General features: G+C 39.3%; 1 protein-coding gene across 2 annotated transcripts in view; it reads right to left on the reverse strand.

Annotated features, from left to right (window-relative positions):
• Positions 1–391: 391 nt before the first annotated feature.
• Positions 392–15,768, reverse strand: part of PDCD6IP (programmed cell death 6 interacting protein) — a 51,695-nt gene continuing 36,318 nt past the window's right edge. For both annotated transcript variants that reach the window (XM_054019447.1, XM_054019448.1), the window contains exons 12-18: positions 14,852–15,021; positions 13,834–14,082; positions 11,940–12,074; positions 10,659–10,753; positions 4,295–4,430; positions 3,162–3,343; positions 392–1,109 (exon numbers count right to left, since the gene is read on the reverse strand). In XM_054019447.1, coding sequence (XP_053875422.1) covers positions 944–1,109; positions 3,162–3,343; positions 4,295–4,430; positions 10,659–10,753; positions 11,940–12,074; positions 13,834–14,082; positions 14,852–15,021 — 1,133 coding nt within the window. In that variant the 3' untranslated portion in view covers positions 392–943. The remainder of the gene's footprint in view (positions 1,110–3,161; positions 3,344–4,294; positions 4,431–10,658; positions 10,754–11,939; positions 12,075–13,833; positions 14,083–14,851; positions 15,022–15,768) is intronic.

Here is a 15,768-nt window from a genome sequence, read left to right on the forward strand (position 1 = left end):
TGAGAAGTTGAGTTTGATCAGCCCATCTTTGGTCCTATGCCCATGGTCCGAACCTTGAATAGGTGAATGCAGTGAGCAGCTAGCTCTCCCGACTTTCTGGAGGTTTGGGAGATGGGGAAGGGTGGCAGGAGGGAAGTGAGGAGGCTATGAAGTGGCAAAAACTTTTAGATACTTTTTGAACTAAACTATTTTTAGTGTGTCCTAACTCAAATCCCTTGCCAATTTCACTTCAAATTTGGTAGACAAATTCTACCAGACTTATTCTAACCAATGCTGAGCTAGTTGTTCCTTGGTTTGCAGGTGGAATAAATGGAAACTCAGTTGCAATCTTAACTATGGAACAGCTGCTTCTGTTTCCTAGACCAGCAGAAGTCAAAGGACAAATCCACAATAACAGTCACACAAAACATCTTTTTTTATGGTAATGAGAATAGCAAATGTTTAAAAAAATTTAAACTATTCTTACATCATTTATTTTTTATTTACTTATATGATTTACAAGGCCTTGATTAGACAAAATAGTAACTAAACTCAAACAAAAAGAGATACAAACCAACAGAATATAGAAGGAAACCCTATGTAGTTCTGTAAAATATATCACACCCAGTGCACGCACTGTTCAAATATCCCCATTACTATTGAAATGGAAGATTTTTGTAAAGAAACATTTTGGTTTAGTTTAAGTGCAGTTACAGTTTTCAAACAGTTGAATTATGCTGTAATTTAATTCTGATCACATCGTGCCTAGTGTTTGGACTGCAGCAGCAGCAAATCTCTCAAGAGGTTTAGTGCAATCAGAAACTGGAATACAGCTTTGAGTATTTAACAGACAGGAGCTATAGACTGCATTCAGTAGAGTATGATACATTAATTGGAGCTAAAGTTTTAGTATGCTTATTGCAAGTTTCTCATTTTTAACAAGCAGAACTTCTTTGCAGACACGTTACTGCTGTGGGTAATAAGGCTGTTGAGGGTAAGGGTATCCAGGTTGTTGAGGTCCTGGGTATGGTGCTTGTCCAGGATTTTGATACATTTGTGGTGCATATGGCAGATTATACTGGCCATAGGTGTAAGGATTGTAGCCCATTGGCATTGGCATCTGGCAATACCTGTGGAAAACAACATCCATTAATTGCAAAAATTACAAGTTAAATACTGAGGCAGCAATAGGATTCAGCGTTAGAGAGAAAGCTAAAAAGGCAAGAAACCCACAGGAGACAGTTTCAACTTGTTTCCCGCTTTATAGCATTTACTACTGCACATAACCTTTATGAAGCAGGTATTAAATGCAACACAATACCTTGAAGTGAAATTCAGCTAAAGGAAAAAAAACAGCAGCTTTTCATAACTAGAAAGACCATGACCCTGCTCTAAACCAATTCTCCTCTCCCCCCTCAACCCCTTAAAAACAATGTTGAATGTAATTGTATTTATTTAGTATTTTCAGACCATTCCAACTCACTGGTTAAGATAAGGTCTGCCTGGACAGCACTGTGTTCAATCAGGGGCCGTACTCACTGCAACAACAAAGTGACTAATAGGAAGAGTGTCTGCCTCAGAAAGGGAGATATCCCATTCGCTCTACCGGCTACAACAAGGTGGAAGAGAGAGGAGTGCGAAAAGTCCACAGGGAGATAAGCAGGCATTAGCAGGAACTGCAGCTGACAGATGACTCCTAATTCTGGGCATGCTCCTAGGCAGCAGGAAAAGAAGTCTCATCTCGTGAGGTCATCCAGATGTTCGTACAGGATTCCCTTACTACCTCTTCTTCCCAGTATCGCCTCTAGTTGCTACTTAATTCTCCATTCTTCCTTTCACATTTGTGTCTGAGGCAGTTGGAGGATATACAGGATATACACAGCAGCAGGTACCAGAGGAAAGGGAGACAAGAGGTCATATGTGTACTGCTGGTGGTGACCACAGGAAGAATAAGGGGTTCTCAGGTGATGAAGACTCCTTCCCTTTGCTTTCCTGGCAGCTTTGCAGAGTGCCAGAGCAAGCTATCAAAGGCTCCCTCCTGCCCTTGCTAGAGTCTTCACAGTTCTCCCCAACAAGACTCAGTCCCCACCCTGAGAGATGTCACATGCTGTCTTTAACAAGGATCACAAAGAAAGATTCTTCCTGTCAGTTGACCCAGAACTGCTAGTGCTGCACTCTAAAGGCACATCCCCGTGTCAACTAAGAAGCCAAGATAGAATCTGAAAAAGCTAAATACAATTGCAAAATTAAAATAGGCTCTTAAAAAAAAGGGGGGGGGATTTTAAGAGTGTAGGGTGTTGCCAATTATATAAGTGTGCTGTCACTAAGAGAGTGGCAATACCAATTCTTTAGTTCTTACACAAAATGCACTACTTGCCAGAGCTAAATGAAGAGCTGATTTCTACTTCACGAATCTTCCCTCAGCACGTAGCAATATAAAACTCACTACAATGGTAGGTACATACATACATAGCTCTTACATCACCAAGACAGAATTGAAGGCTATAAGCTACATTTATCCATCCTGCACTCAAATCAAGTAAGGGTATTTCAGGAGGTTCCCACAGTCTAGCTACTAGTCTCAAAGAGAGAAGGGACATAAGATATAAAAATGAATACCCAATACTAGTTCTAGAACAAGAAGCCAATATTGCAAACAGAAGAGAGGTCCGTAAAATTCTATTTATAATGCTTCTTCACATAAGACAATTAAAGACAAAGCCCTTTTACAAGAGCATCTCAAACTCTTCCCCTCCTGCCTACCCATCCTTCCCCGAAAAAGTGCACTAATCATGTCTAAAGCAGTATCGTGGACCATCATGAGTCCTCATGTTTGCAACTACATTACATTGCTCTAGCAATCATCATATGTTTTAGCTGTCTTTAATATGATGTAAGAACTAGAGACAAGGAGAGCCAGCACTTTGTGACTAGTCAGTTAAGCAAGGACCCCTATAGCAGTCCACAGACCAGTTTAAGAATTGCTGTCCTACACTAACATGCATCTCAACTGTAGACATGACAAATCAAAGAAACATCAGATCTTAACACAGAAGACAAAACCCCAGTATCCACTAAAAGCAGCTTATTTAAATTCAATTCACATTTAACAAAATAATCTAATTTACAGCACCAAAAAATGATTATCTATGAACTACTTATGCATTCTTATAAAAGTTTACCCTGGGTATCCTGGATAGGTTGGGTAAGGTGGTCCCTGTGCCTGTGATGGTGCAGTGCTAGCTGCAGATGAACCAGGTAGAGGAGCTGGAGAAGCAGTAGCTCCAGTGGCTGTCGATACAGGAGTATTTGCTGTAGAAATCACTGGTGGTGGAGGGCGTGCTGGTGGTTGTGGTTTACTAGACTAAAAAGAAAAGAAAAGAAAAAAAAAGTCAATTAGACCAAGTTTTTCAAGGCAAGCACCTGGTTCAATTCTATAAAGGTTTTTTTGGTTTTACACAAGGTTATACATTTATAAGCTGTATAATTGCTTAATTCAAACTTTCTAGAAAGTTATGAGACAAATGAAAGATGATAAAATGGAAATTGAAACAAAGTTAACTATAAACCTTATTAATTGCAACCACTGTGACAATTGCAACCACTGAATGCTTTCCCACCCACCCACCCCCCTTGATTTGGCAATAGATGTTAAAATAGAATACAATAGAACCTCAGAGTTACAGACACCTCGAGAATGGAAGTTGTCAGTAACTCTGAAATGTTCATAACTCTGCACAGTTCAGGCTCCAGATCCAGCAGCTGACACTCCAGGCCAGGTTTCAACAGCAGCTGAGCTCCCTAGTCAGGTCTGAGTGTGTTTGCCAGCTTGCCCCCCTCCCAGCCTGCAGAGGTGTGCTGTGTGTGTAAAAACAGCATGTCTCCCTCCCAGCCGGAGGGTGGTGGGGGGTAAAAATAGTGTGTCCCCCTCCTGACAGGCTGTGTGTGAGAGAAAGCAGTGCAGACCTCAGAGCTGCTCCTGCTCTGGCTGCCTTGGGCTGTCAGCCCCAGCGTCTTGCTGTAAGTGAGTGCCCCATGCACGAGGGGACAGGGAGACCGGATGTGCCTACCTTTAGATGCAATTCAGGTACAGTACAGTATTTGCTATTTTTTTTTCCTGCCTGATTGGTTACTTCCGGTTTCATTTTATGTCCAGTTGACTGGGCAGTCTAACTCTGATGTTTGTATCTTTAAGGTTTTACTGTACCCCAACACATTAAAGAGGCTGATATGCTAAAAGTTATTATAATCAAATACTGTTACAAAGCACGGCCCATCTGTTATCAACTTGTATACAACACAAGCCTTTACTTACCACCATGGTTCTGGGTGCTGGAGTTGGAGTAGTTGATGCAGCAGGTTTACTTCCTCCGGCTGCTGCGGTTTGGTATGCAGGCTGTGAAGGAATAGAGGGAGCACTGGGTTCTCTAGCAATGCTTTGTTGTAAGTCTCTATTAAAAAGAGTAAAAGTATGGTTTAGATTTTAGATGGATTTTATATTTCTGTTCACTAACAACCTGAGGCAAGACAAGTCAGGATCTGGCTGTGCCAATCTTATTTTAAAGTGTAATATTGGATCCACTTTTGACTGGAGAATGATCTCACCTTGTTCAGTCCTTCCTCCAGCCAATCTTTTAACAATTTGCACAGCTATTTCCTATTTGGGCTCCAAATCCACCCAGAATATAGCTTATGAAGTGAGCCAAGCTTTAGGAAAAAAATATACTCTTAGAAAAATCAGGAACGTTTCAGCAACTTTGAGTGTCTCTGAAGGTATGTCTACAGCATATCTCCTAGCCCAGGCAGACAGACTCAAGCTACCTTGGCTCAAGGTAGCACATTAAAAACAGTAGTGTGGATGTTACAGCAGCGGCTAAGGCTCCGGCTAGTCACTCAAGCTCAGACACCACCACTCCCCACCATCCTCCGTCCAAGCTTGGGTAGCTAGCCCACAAAGTCCAAACTGCTATTTTTAAACACACTAGTTCAAGCCAAGCTAGTGAGAATCTCTCTACTAGTGTAGACGTACTCTTAGGTTACAAAAGGTACCGCTGGAGGACATACTAATAAAAAAATCTTAAGCTCTTTACTCTGCAAAGTGATTGTGTTTCACATACAAAGGACAAATAATTTCACATTACATACATTTTTATTTAATTTAGAGCAAGACCGACCATGTTTCAGGGTAGGATGGAAAAGTTAGTCTCCTAATAGTCCAGCGGATATGATCTTCTGGACTAAAATGAACAGTCTAAGGGCTTGTCTACACTGGCAATTTACAGGGCTGCAACTTTCTCACTCAGGGGTGTGAAAAAACATCCCCCTGAGCACAGCAAGTTTCAGCGCTGTAAAGCGCCAGTGTAGACAGTGGACCAGCGATGGGAGCTACACTCCTTCTGGAGGTGGTTTTTTTAAGAGCACTGGGAGAGCTCTCTCCCAGCGCTCTGCCGTGACCACACAAGCCACGTTTGCCAGTATAGACTAGCCCTAAGAAAACTGGGGCAGAGGGAAAACATTTGAATATGCAAACTGCCAGAAACCTGCAGCTCTCAGAACACTTGTTCTCACGTTCTTCAGCATGCAATCTCTATTTCCTTTAGTTAAACTTTATTAAGCAAGCATCTTATAAGATACATAGAGAGTTCAGATAGTATAAGATACTAAAAGTAACACCAAACAACTATCCTTTTCTTATGATATTACAGTTCCATGGGAATTCCAAGCCAGAAGTTTGGAGATTTAAGTCAGACATTCTGAGAAATGTAGCGTATTCAAAGATGTTGGGATAAAGTTAAATATTTGAGATTTGGCCAATTCTACTGAGACTCTCTGGGAACCATTTAACATTTAAAGGACGTCTATTTCATATAAAAGTATGATAAATTAGATAAAATCAGAAAGTGTCACAGCTAGAAATTTATATATGGCATTTTGAAATAGAAAACTGAAAGATAAAAATGTATCCTTCTCGCCAATCTCGCTAATAATTAACTAGAGTTTCATACTATGACAAATATGAAGGTCAACTCAGAAGAGGGAGACAAAACTGGACAACTATTGGTCTGGCTGGTTAAGCGAGAAAGAAAATTGTCATTGCAGTTAAGGGAATGAGAGATCTCTTATGAACAAGAGATCAATACTGTCTTGGTGGGTTTTTATAAAAAAAGGTTATATGAACAGCCAAACTCAATTTGCTGCAGACAGTGGAACTACTATTTATTAAATACCACATCCCAAAAGTGTCACAAACAAAATGCAACATCTTAGGTGAAGGGATTTCTAGGAGAGAGATTCAACTAACTAGCACGTCTTCTCTAAAGTTAAGCCCTGAGTCTCTGCAGCTTAACTTTATGCTTAAAAACAAAACAAAAACAAAAAAACCACCACACACTTAGGATACTTTAGCCAGCTTAAAAACAATTTAAAGTCTAAAAACAAGCCTTTCAAACTACAAAGCTCTTACAACAATGCTAGAAGTAAAATCCATTTTAATGTTCCTCCTATACCTTGATTAACATTAAAAAGCTGTCATATTATGGCTCCAAAGGTTCCAATGCGAAACAAGAAGCTACCTGGGGGATGGGAGGTGTTTTACTGACTAATGTTTTAGTAGGATTTTAGATTTTGCATAATGCAGAAGAGTTTTTAGTAGAGATGTACTACAAATATCCTGAAGAGTCTGTCTGATCATCTTACCCTGTCCTACAACAACTTTCTGGTGACGATCAATTCTTAGTACAAGCAGTAACAGTGCTAGTGACACTAACCAACTACTGACAGATGATAATAATATTTTGTTTGCACTAATTTTATAGTGAGCTTGAGACTGTCAGGCTTAAAAGTGAATTTGGGAATCCTCACCTCAAATATACCACAATGGAGAAACTTTAGGTTTCTCTTTGTTGGCCTGATGATGTGGCAGGCCAGCGAACAACACTATTAAATGTTAAGATTTACTTTACAAGCACAATTTTCATATAAAGCACTTCTAAAAAAAGGATAGGACAGGATTTGGGGATTAAGTGTCAATAGGGCATGTGTACTGATTAAAGAAACATTCCCCAAGTAGTTTCAATAACAAGCAGCCTTCATCAATGCTTTGGTGAATAAGATGATCTGGTTAGAAAGACTGAACATATGTAGCTTTGATAAGCTTTCTTAAGCAAGAAAAAGGCCAAGTGGTTGACCCTCAAAAAGCATATTACTGTACTAACCTTATCCATGTACATATCACTGTTGCAGCAGGATACTGTTACCCTACATGTGAAGGCTGAAAAGCTGTGCTATTGCCAACTGTTTGTAGTGTGCTTGACTAATCTACATGACAACATAACTGTCACACAAGATCAAACGGCAGTCCTCTCTGGTACTCAGGTCTCAAGCACTTGACAATGCTGGCCTATTCACTGGAAGGCGTAAGAATCAGTCATGGATTCTGTGATTTTTAGGAGACCTCTACAACTTCCTCAAAATTCCATTAAATTCAGACCCAGGGGGCAGGGGCACACCTTAGTTTCTGCCCTGGATCCCAGTCAGCCTAATGCTGGCCCTAGTTCTTGCTTAGCCAATAAGGTTTTTGTAACTGAGCAGTCAATCATGAGGAGCACATGCGGGAGCTTTAGTTGCTCTAGAGAAAAAATGGCAACGCCAAAGTACACTGAGGAGCAAAATGGCAAAAAAAACTGCTAAGCAAAGAAATAGTAAAATACCCAAATGGAAAAAAATCTCATGAAAGTGGCGGATTGATGTTTTGTACAGCATGTAACGCTCCTGTAGATTACACAGGAAAAGCAAGCTGTGACAAACATACAGAAAGTGCTTTGCATAAATGTAAGGCACAAGGCCTTGAATGGGGTCTGGCCAAGAAAGCTAAACTATACAAAATGGTGAGTGACCTGTTTACTGTAAAGACCGAAGAACAGATGCATCACAGGACAGATGTTTACAGAGGCTTTCTGCACTACTAACATTCTACTACATGTCTTAGAGTTGTCTATCTGGAAAGCTCCATGTAGAACATCGATGTTATACGTACCTTGGATCATCTCCAAAAAACATACTTGCCAAAGCTTTTTGAAAGACATGTAAATGACCTGAAAGAACTGCTGAATCAATGTTTTGGAATTAGTCTCATAGCAGGTGAAACTACTGATGTTGAAGGGTGCTACATAGCAAATATCCCTGTTTGTCTTTTGCAGACACTTCAAGCAGACAAGGGGAAGGTAGTCTGGAATTGAAGTCTTTGCTAATAGTGTGTGTATATGTTTGAAGACTGTTAACTTTAAAATTGAGTCATGCAGAGGTGGAAACAGTTCAGAAATACGGAATTTTTTGAAAAAGTCACTGCTTTTGTCACTGACAATGCTGCATATATGAAGAAAACCTGGGAGCAGAGTCTCAAAGCACTTTTTCTAAATGCAGTGCACGTAACATGCACGGCACATCTTCTCAACTTAGTGGGCAAAACCTGGAGAAAAACAACATTTGGAAAAGTAAATGAAATTGTTATTGCCATAAAAAGTGCATTTACTGCTTGCCCTGCCCACAAAACACGGTTCAGTCAATCATTGCAGCAAAAGGAAGTGCCTGCAATTCCACCTTCACTGGTAAACATATGGTGAAACAGCTGGTTTGAAGCCACCTGCAGGATTATGTGGATTTTTTTTGAGGAGTGGGAGCGAAGCTGTAATTCATCTGTTGAAGGTGTGGTCCCTCAGTAAATCAATGGAAATAAAAGCAGATATTGCAGCATTAGAACTATTTGCACCAAGAATAATGGCAACTCTCACTGCTTATGAAAAACCAGAAATCAGATCACATAAGGTGGCAAATGACTTGGCTGATCTTGCAGTTGCAAAGTCCTTCAGTGACACGACTGACAATCTGTTAGCTAAGAAAGCCTACATGACTGGTTCTGAATGGTTTTGTCAACCAGCTGCCAGCTTTTTTAAAGCCTGCTGAGTGTTTGAACCCCATCAGCCCACACTTCTTGACCTTGCATCACTAAATGTATTTGGTTCTATTCCCATGTTTGAAGAGGAGTTGGCAAAAGCAGAGTTTTGTAGCTACTGCAGTGCAGTTTCTGAAATGAAGTGCCCTGACATTGTAAAATTTTGGTGCAACTTAAGATCGCATTCCAAGTCCAGCCATAATAGCTCTGAGAAGTTTGTTGGTGCCCGATAACAGTGCGGACTGCTAAAGATCATTTTTGCCTTACAAAGGTATCTTGCGAGATGACGGACACCCAAAGATGACAACCTGGCAAAATACAACAAGCTGTTTCAGAAACGTGAAAAGCTCTAACTGTTAGTAAATGACCATTTTACACTAACAATCTTGTCAGTAGTAAAAGTTATATAAGGTTTAACAGGAAATTTAAAAGCTTCTGTATTGGTGTAGTGAAAACTGCATTACTGTGTGTACATTTGTTTATGGCCTGCATCCTGTCCATGACTTAATAAAAATACCCATGACAAAATCTTAGCCTTATGTTAGATCACCACAATGAATTAGACTGAATGGGCAGCATTAGGTTTATGTTACTGGGCACACAGGGGACAGGATGATTTCCTGATGCCAGCTGATGATCACCTTATGACCTGAAGCATTCAGCTTGAATACTTCCCTTCAGAAGCATAGCAGAAATAAAAAGATCCAGAGAAAGGTGAGAAAAAAACACTAAGGGCAACAGAGGGGTTGTGGAAGAAGCAGCGTTCTGAAAGTGAACAGACTTAGTTTAAGAGTATATGGAAAAGCAGTATATCAAGTGACTAGTACAGAGAAGTCCAATTGGGTTATCATAGAACAAAGGTCACTTGAAGTTAAAAGGCAACAAGACAGTTTTCTCAGAGGCTGGTCCAAGATTGTGGCATGAGCTCCCTCATCACCTTTTACCCCAAGCAGAAGGGGCATTTCTTTGACTTTGCCTTCTCTGACATAAATACATAGCAACACGCATATTAAGAAACATCTGTCTAAACAAGACACTCCATTGCACATGCTTCTCACCCTGGGAGAGGATGAGAGCACAAAGATATGACCGAAAGGTAGTCAACGTTTAATGCGCTACTGGAATGTGCACAGACACTATGATAATGAGGATGGTAAAAAAAAAAAAAAAAAAATCTATACAAAAGTAGAGTACGAAATAGATTATAGAAAATACTTTTTCATTTTACCAAATACCACTTGAGAATTCCCTACTACAGGATACATTGAGGAAAATTGTTTAGTACAAGTGAACTCCAAATATCTGTCAGAGGACATCCAAAGTATTAGAACAACTGTAATTTCTGACAAACAAATAATGAATTCTGGGGCAATGATCTTCAGCTTTAAATGGTGTTAATTTGAAAAATTTTAAAAGGGTAGATACTAGTATGAATAAGGCTAAATTATGCAGACACTAGCTAGGATAAAAATGAAACAGCATCTTGTGAAGAGATTTCTGGAAGTTTAATAATTTGTTCAACTGCTCCCTTTACCACTGTTTTGATAATCCTTTCAAATAATTTTAATGTGTTAGAAAGGCACAATTTATTCTTATGAGAGCTGTACTTTATCCAGAGAGCCATCCTTCCTCCTCTCAGTTAAGTACCATAGTAAGCACAACCATTGTACTTGTTATGACTAATATATATTATTTTCGTTAGCGCTTAAACAAAATACTAGATTCTTACTTTAGAAGTTCATCTCTTTCAGTCTTACGGGCAAAAACGATGTCACTGCATTTGTTTTGGAATTTCAGCAAGATTTCTGTTAATTCATTGTAAAACTATCAAAGAAAAAGTGAACATATTGCAATGAATACAGTCTTAAGATCCGCATAAGCATAATTCACACCCCATTTAAAAAACAAGCTAATGTTTAACTCAACATTATACATGTTTTTATAAATTGACTCAGTTATGAAGAGACATTTCATGGCCCAAAACTTCTGATTCTAGTAAAACACATAGATACATTTGCTCTTTGTTTGAAAAGTACTAGATCAGTGGTTCTCAAAACTATTTGAGAACCACTGCACTCCCTGCCCCAAGACCCCTATGCCCAGCGCCCACCCCGAGACCCCTCCACAGAATGGGGCCAGGAGCGGACCCGGCTGCGCTGGGCGGGGCATGGCAGCCAGGGCATGGGCTGCGCCAGGGGCCCCAGACCCCTCTGCACCAGTGGGGCAGCCTGGCAGCCCGGACCCCAGCCACACAGGCCCTGCAGGCTTTAGCACACAGCTGGGCCACAGCTGTATGCTAATTGGGCCGCATGTTGAGAACCGCTGCACTAGATTAATCAACTAGTCTCGGCAACTGTAAATATATTATAAATGGAAGACAAGTTTGTTTCAGCTCAAACAGAGATCAGAATATTTAAACAGGAGATACTAGTTTAATAAAATTTAAAAATCAGACTATTACATAACACTAGTAGTCAGTACTATAGTGTTAGTGTTAATCTCTTGCTGATAAACAAGCAAGACAAATTGTCCAGAGACAACTTTCCAGTATCAAGAGTCATCAAAAATAAAGACAATTAAGTATGGCCTTCCTGATCTCTCTCCAGACCACACAAACAGCAATGCATACAAATACAAGTTTTATGAAGTTACCGGATATCACTGTAGATGGAGGGGGAAAATGCCTCAAATACTACAGCTGGTCTACACAGTCTTGCACTGAAATAACTAAATCTAACTAAAAAAATTTAATTCACACCTTTTGTTATTCTGGCACAAGTCTGTGTGTGTGTGTAAGGGAGAGCATTAAGTCTTTATACAAACATGACAAAAAAAGTTTTAAAACTGCAGCAATTCAGAGTTATACAGATACACATTTTAGAGAAAAAGGAGTAAAAACAGTAAGTCAAAGAAAGGAATGCATTGACATAACTGCAGTTTGCTGTTGCTTACATATAGTTTTGCATGTACACAGCAATGTACCCTTTCTGTCTCCCTACGTTTACTATACCTTTGTGCCTTCTTTTAAGTTGGCTACAAGTTCCACAAAGTTGTCATTTGCTACAGCTAAATTCTTCAGAACTTCTTCTCTTAAATTAGATTCACTGTTTGATTGTTTCATCTTTGAAAATTCCTGATATGCATTCTGCAAAAAAAGAACGAACAGTTTTAGTCCCAAGGGGTGTCTAAAATTCCTGAAATTTAAAATCCAAGGCATTCAAACATAAACAGCAATATCTCCAAAGATTAAGGCAATTACATGTAGTGTATTTAAGTGACTTTTGCATTTAAAATATTGGATGTAAACACGAATGACGTATTGTCATTCAGAAACAGTTTCCTCCTCCAGGAAGTAAGAAACATCTCAAATAACCCCTGCAGAGGCAGAAGTTGTAACCTAGTAAACGTTTCTACAAACAATAATTTAATGTTTAAACAGTTATTCAGAAACTTCTGGACACTTACTCAACATCTATTGCATCATTATTTTGTACTCGTACAGAAACATTTTTGAAGTAGTAAATAAAGACCAACAATATGATTTTACCTTTTCAAATTCAAGCTTCTCTTTCTTGAGAAATAACTAAAAAACTGTCATTAGAATGCTCTAGCCACTCTGAGTATTTACTAGTTGCACACCAGAAGAGAGATTTCAACAAGCATGAAAAAGTTAAGCTTGTGACCAAGTGAAATGTTGTGGAATTTTGAAGATCAAACATCCCACACATCTTCCATATGCAAAGTACGAGAGGGCACATAAAAGGAAGTAATTACAAGGATGCTTAGCAGGACCTGCATTAGGTACAGAAATGAGAGTTTCCCAGCTTTATATCTCAATTATCTAGAGAGTTTCCCTTTTTTTCTTTAAAAGGTTCCTATCTCCAAGTACAGGTTTCAGACAAAAGAGCAAAAAGAACTCCAACAATTTCCCTCTCCTGCTCCTCACCCAAGACTGACCATGGGCCAGTCACCAACCACTCAATTCCTTGTTAAAGGCAGGGGCTGTAGCATTGCTCTAATACCAGAAGGAATCAAAGGAACAGAAGAGAGCAGACAGGCAACTGTAAGGCAGAGACTGTGGACCCTTGTTCCAAGACTCCCACCAGCTGGCTTTTAGAAAAAGAATGTTTGTATCCTTCCTAAAAACTGTAGCTCTACAATGAGCTTTTCCAGTTTGTAGTAATGACCTGCGATACTGGCCACTGACAGGGCCTAAGCTCCACCAATCAGAATGGAAAGAGTTTGAATGCTCATTTCCCCAGCATTTTTTGCCTGTGATTTCCTGCTACATTTTTCTGTAAGAAGGTAACTGATTTATACACTAAACAGTGAAACTGGAAATTGCATTATCTACAAAGGAAGTAGAGACTCCTATGTATGAGCCTACATGTCTCAATTTAATTGACAGCATTTCAACTGCCCGTAAATCTGAAGGACACGTGATGCAACTAAACAGCATGCGCTTCTTGTGGCCTGATTTTTAAATGGTATTCATCTAGAAAGGCCTACAGAAGGATATGTCTTTGAAGCAGAGATCTCGAAACCCTTGTTTTTCAAACAGGAAAGAAAAAACAAAAAACCCCAAAACTAAATGCCACAGTAGGATTTGAAGGTACTGTAATTGGTTTTCCAGATGTGAAGGAACATCAGCTGTCTGAGAGGCTGACCCAAGTCTTAGATGCTTTCACAACCCATTCTCATTGGGAACTATTTATCTGTCAAGGATCACTTGAATCAGCTATTATTTCAGCATAGTGGGAGTCCTGAGCAGGAAAGAGTAAAGACTAAAAGGCTAAGTAAGGTATCTGCAGTCCTGCTATCCGAGTAGGCCCCATGGGTCTGGAAAAGTACTGCCAAGTTTATAAAAAAGTCACATGGAGAAATCTACTGTTAATGTTTTATACCTGAATGTTTTTGAGAAGTTCGTCCTGCTTTTTCAGGGTCTCTTGCACCTTGTGTGTTAAACTTCCATATATCCGGTCCAATTCAGTAACAGAGATGGCTTCCTCATTTATAGCACCATCCTGTGCAAGTGCAGTCAGAAATTTGCTGGTCATGTCAAAATTTACAGATTTTAGGTCATTCTCAAGTTGTTCTCTCTCCTTCTTCACCTCATCCAGGCTAGCTAGTAGAGATCTTAAGACACTAACAACCTACGAAAAAATTAAGTAAGTCAATATTTGAACTTAGTTTGAAGACTTTAAAGACTTAACGCCACCACTGCAACATTAAATATCAAAGTACTAGGAAGGATTTTTAAGGATCCATGAAATAGCTGCAAACATTTGACATGCTGTCAAACATACTGCATTCAAACTGCTCCACAGTAGGCAACTAATCATACTGACAGTTTAAATATGGCTACTCTGGAAATAGAATTAATCCAATTGCTTAATACTTTAGGTAGGGGCTCTCAAATGTTTCCATACCATCGTCATCTTAACATCCTGTGGATCACCTCTGTCAACCAGATCAATTTTGGAACCTTTTATTTTAGGTAAATGAACAGAAGAGCGAGCAAAATAAAAATGAGATCTGCAGGTTACTAGAACATAATTTCTGTAGTCCTTTCTGGGAGCAAAACTTCCCTTGATTTTAGTACCAGCTGTTTAACTCCCTTTTATACTCTAGAGAGGAATTAGTTTGGGAAGGAAGTAGGTCAGTTCTAGCACTCCCTTTTCCTAACCCTTAAGGGGAACCCCAAATACTGTAAAAGAGTGCAGTTTCATATACCGTGCCAGTGTTATCCTGTGCAAGACAACTCATTCTAAATGTTGTCCAGATAATTGCCCATTTAATTTCATATAGATCCATTGTTTTTTTTTTTTCCCTTTAAGAAACTCTAGACAAACTAAGTAACTGTTGTCTCAATGCATTGCCATTCAGCGTAGCCACTAATATGCAATCTTCATCTTGCCTTACCTCACTTCCCTGCATGGTTTTTGCTGGATTGGCAGAAGGAATGGCTGCATTCAATTCTGGCTCTGGTTTACACAGAAGTGAAATTGTATCCCGATGAGTCTGATAGCGCTCTTTAACATGTCCATCTGCCTGTATAGCTTTATCCAAAATATTACTGACATTGGCTCCCTCTGGCAATAAAACAGAGGTAATATTTAGACTACTACAAAGCCGTGATTTAATCCAAGTCTTATACTACAGCAACATTTGTACCTTTCAGCAATTCGTTATAAGTTTTCAAACACAAGAACATTCAAACAGAAGTCCTGTTCACGCAATGAAGGTTTAAAATGTCTAAATTAAAATCCCTATTTGTTGATTATTCAAGGAATTAAGAAAGTACATTAAAAAAATTCTGTGGTGTGAATTGCACATCAAATTTTAAAGCTTGCATGTCAGTTCAAAATTTCAAAATAATACAAATCAGAAGTCAAAGAACATGATGGTGGGTGATAAGTGCAGTGTAAGGAACAGCTGTTTAAAAATTGAATTTTTACAGACAAAATTCCTTCAGAAAAGGGCAAGTGACTTTTTCTAATCCATCCAAAACTTAATGAAAAGCAGCATACAGTTCTTAAAACCTGAAACATGAAGTCCATTATACCGTAAAGTACAGACTATTTAAGTGACACAATAAGCCAGATATTCTGTTATAGGATCAACCTCTTTTCACACCACTAGTGGGATCTGTCTGTACAACTAGTATATACAAATGATAATTAATGGAGCCTTGTGTGGATACAAATCTGTATCTGAATCCGATCCACAATCCGCAAAAATGGTCCACGGATATAAAGTGGATACCCGCAGATTTGCAGGGCTCTATGAATTAACTTTGTACAAAGGGGGGGGGGGGTGTAAATTGATCCTCTGATGGC

The sequence above is a fragment of the Malaclemys terrapin genome, chromosome 2 (assembly GCF_027887155.1).
Source record: "Malaclemys terrapin pileata isolate rMalTer1 chromosome 2, rMalTer1.hap1, whole genome shotgun sequence".
NCBI lineage: Eukaryota > Metazoa > Chordata > Testudines > Emydidae > Malaclemys > Malaclemys terrapin.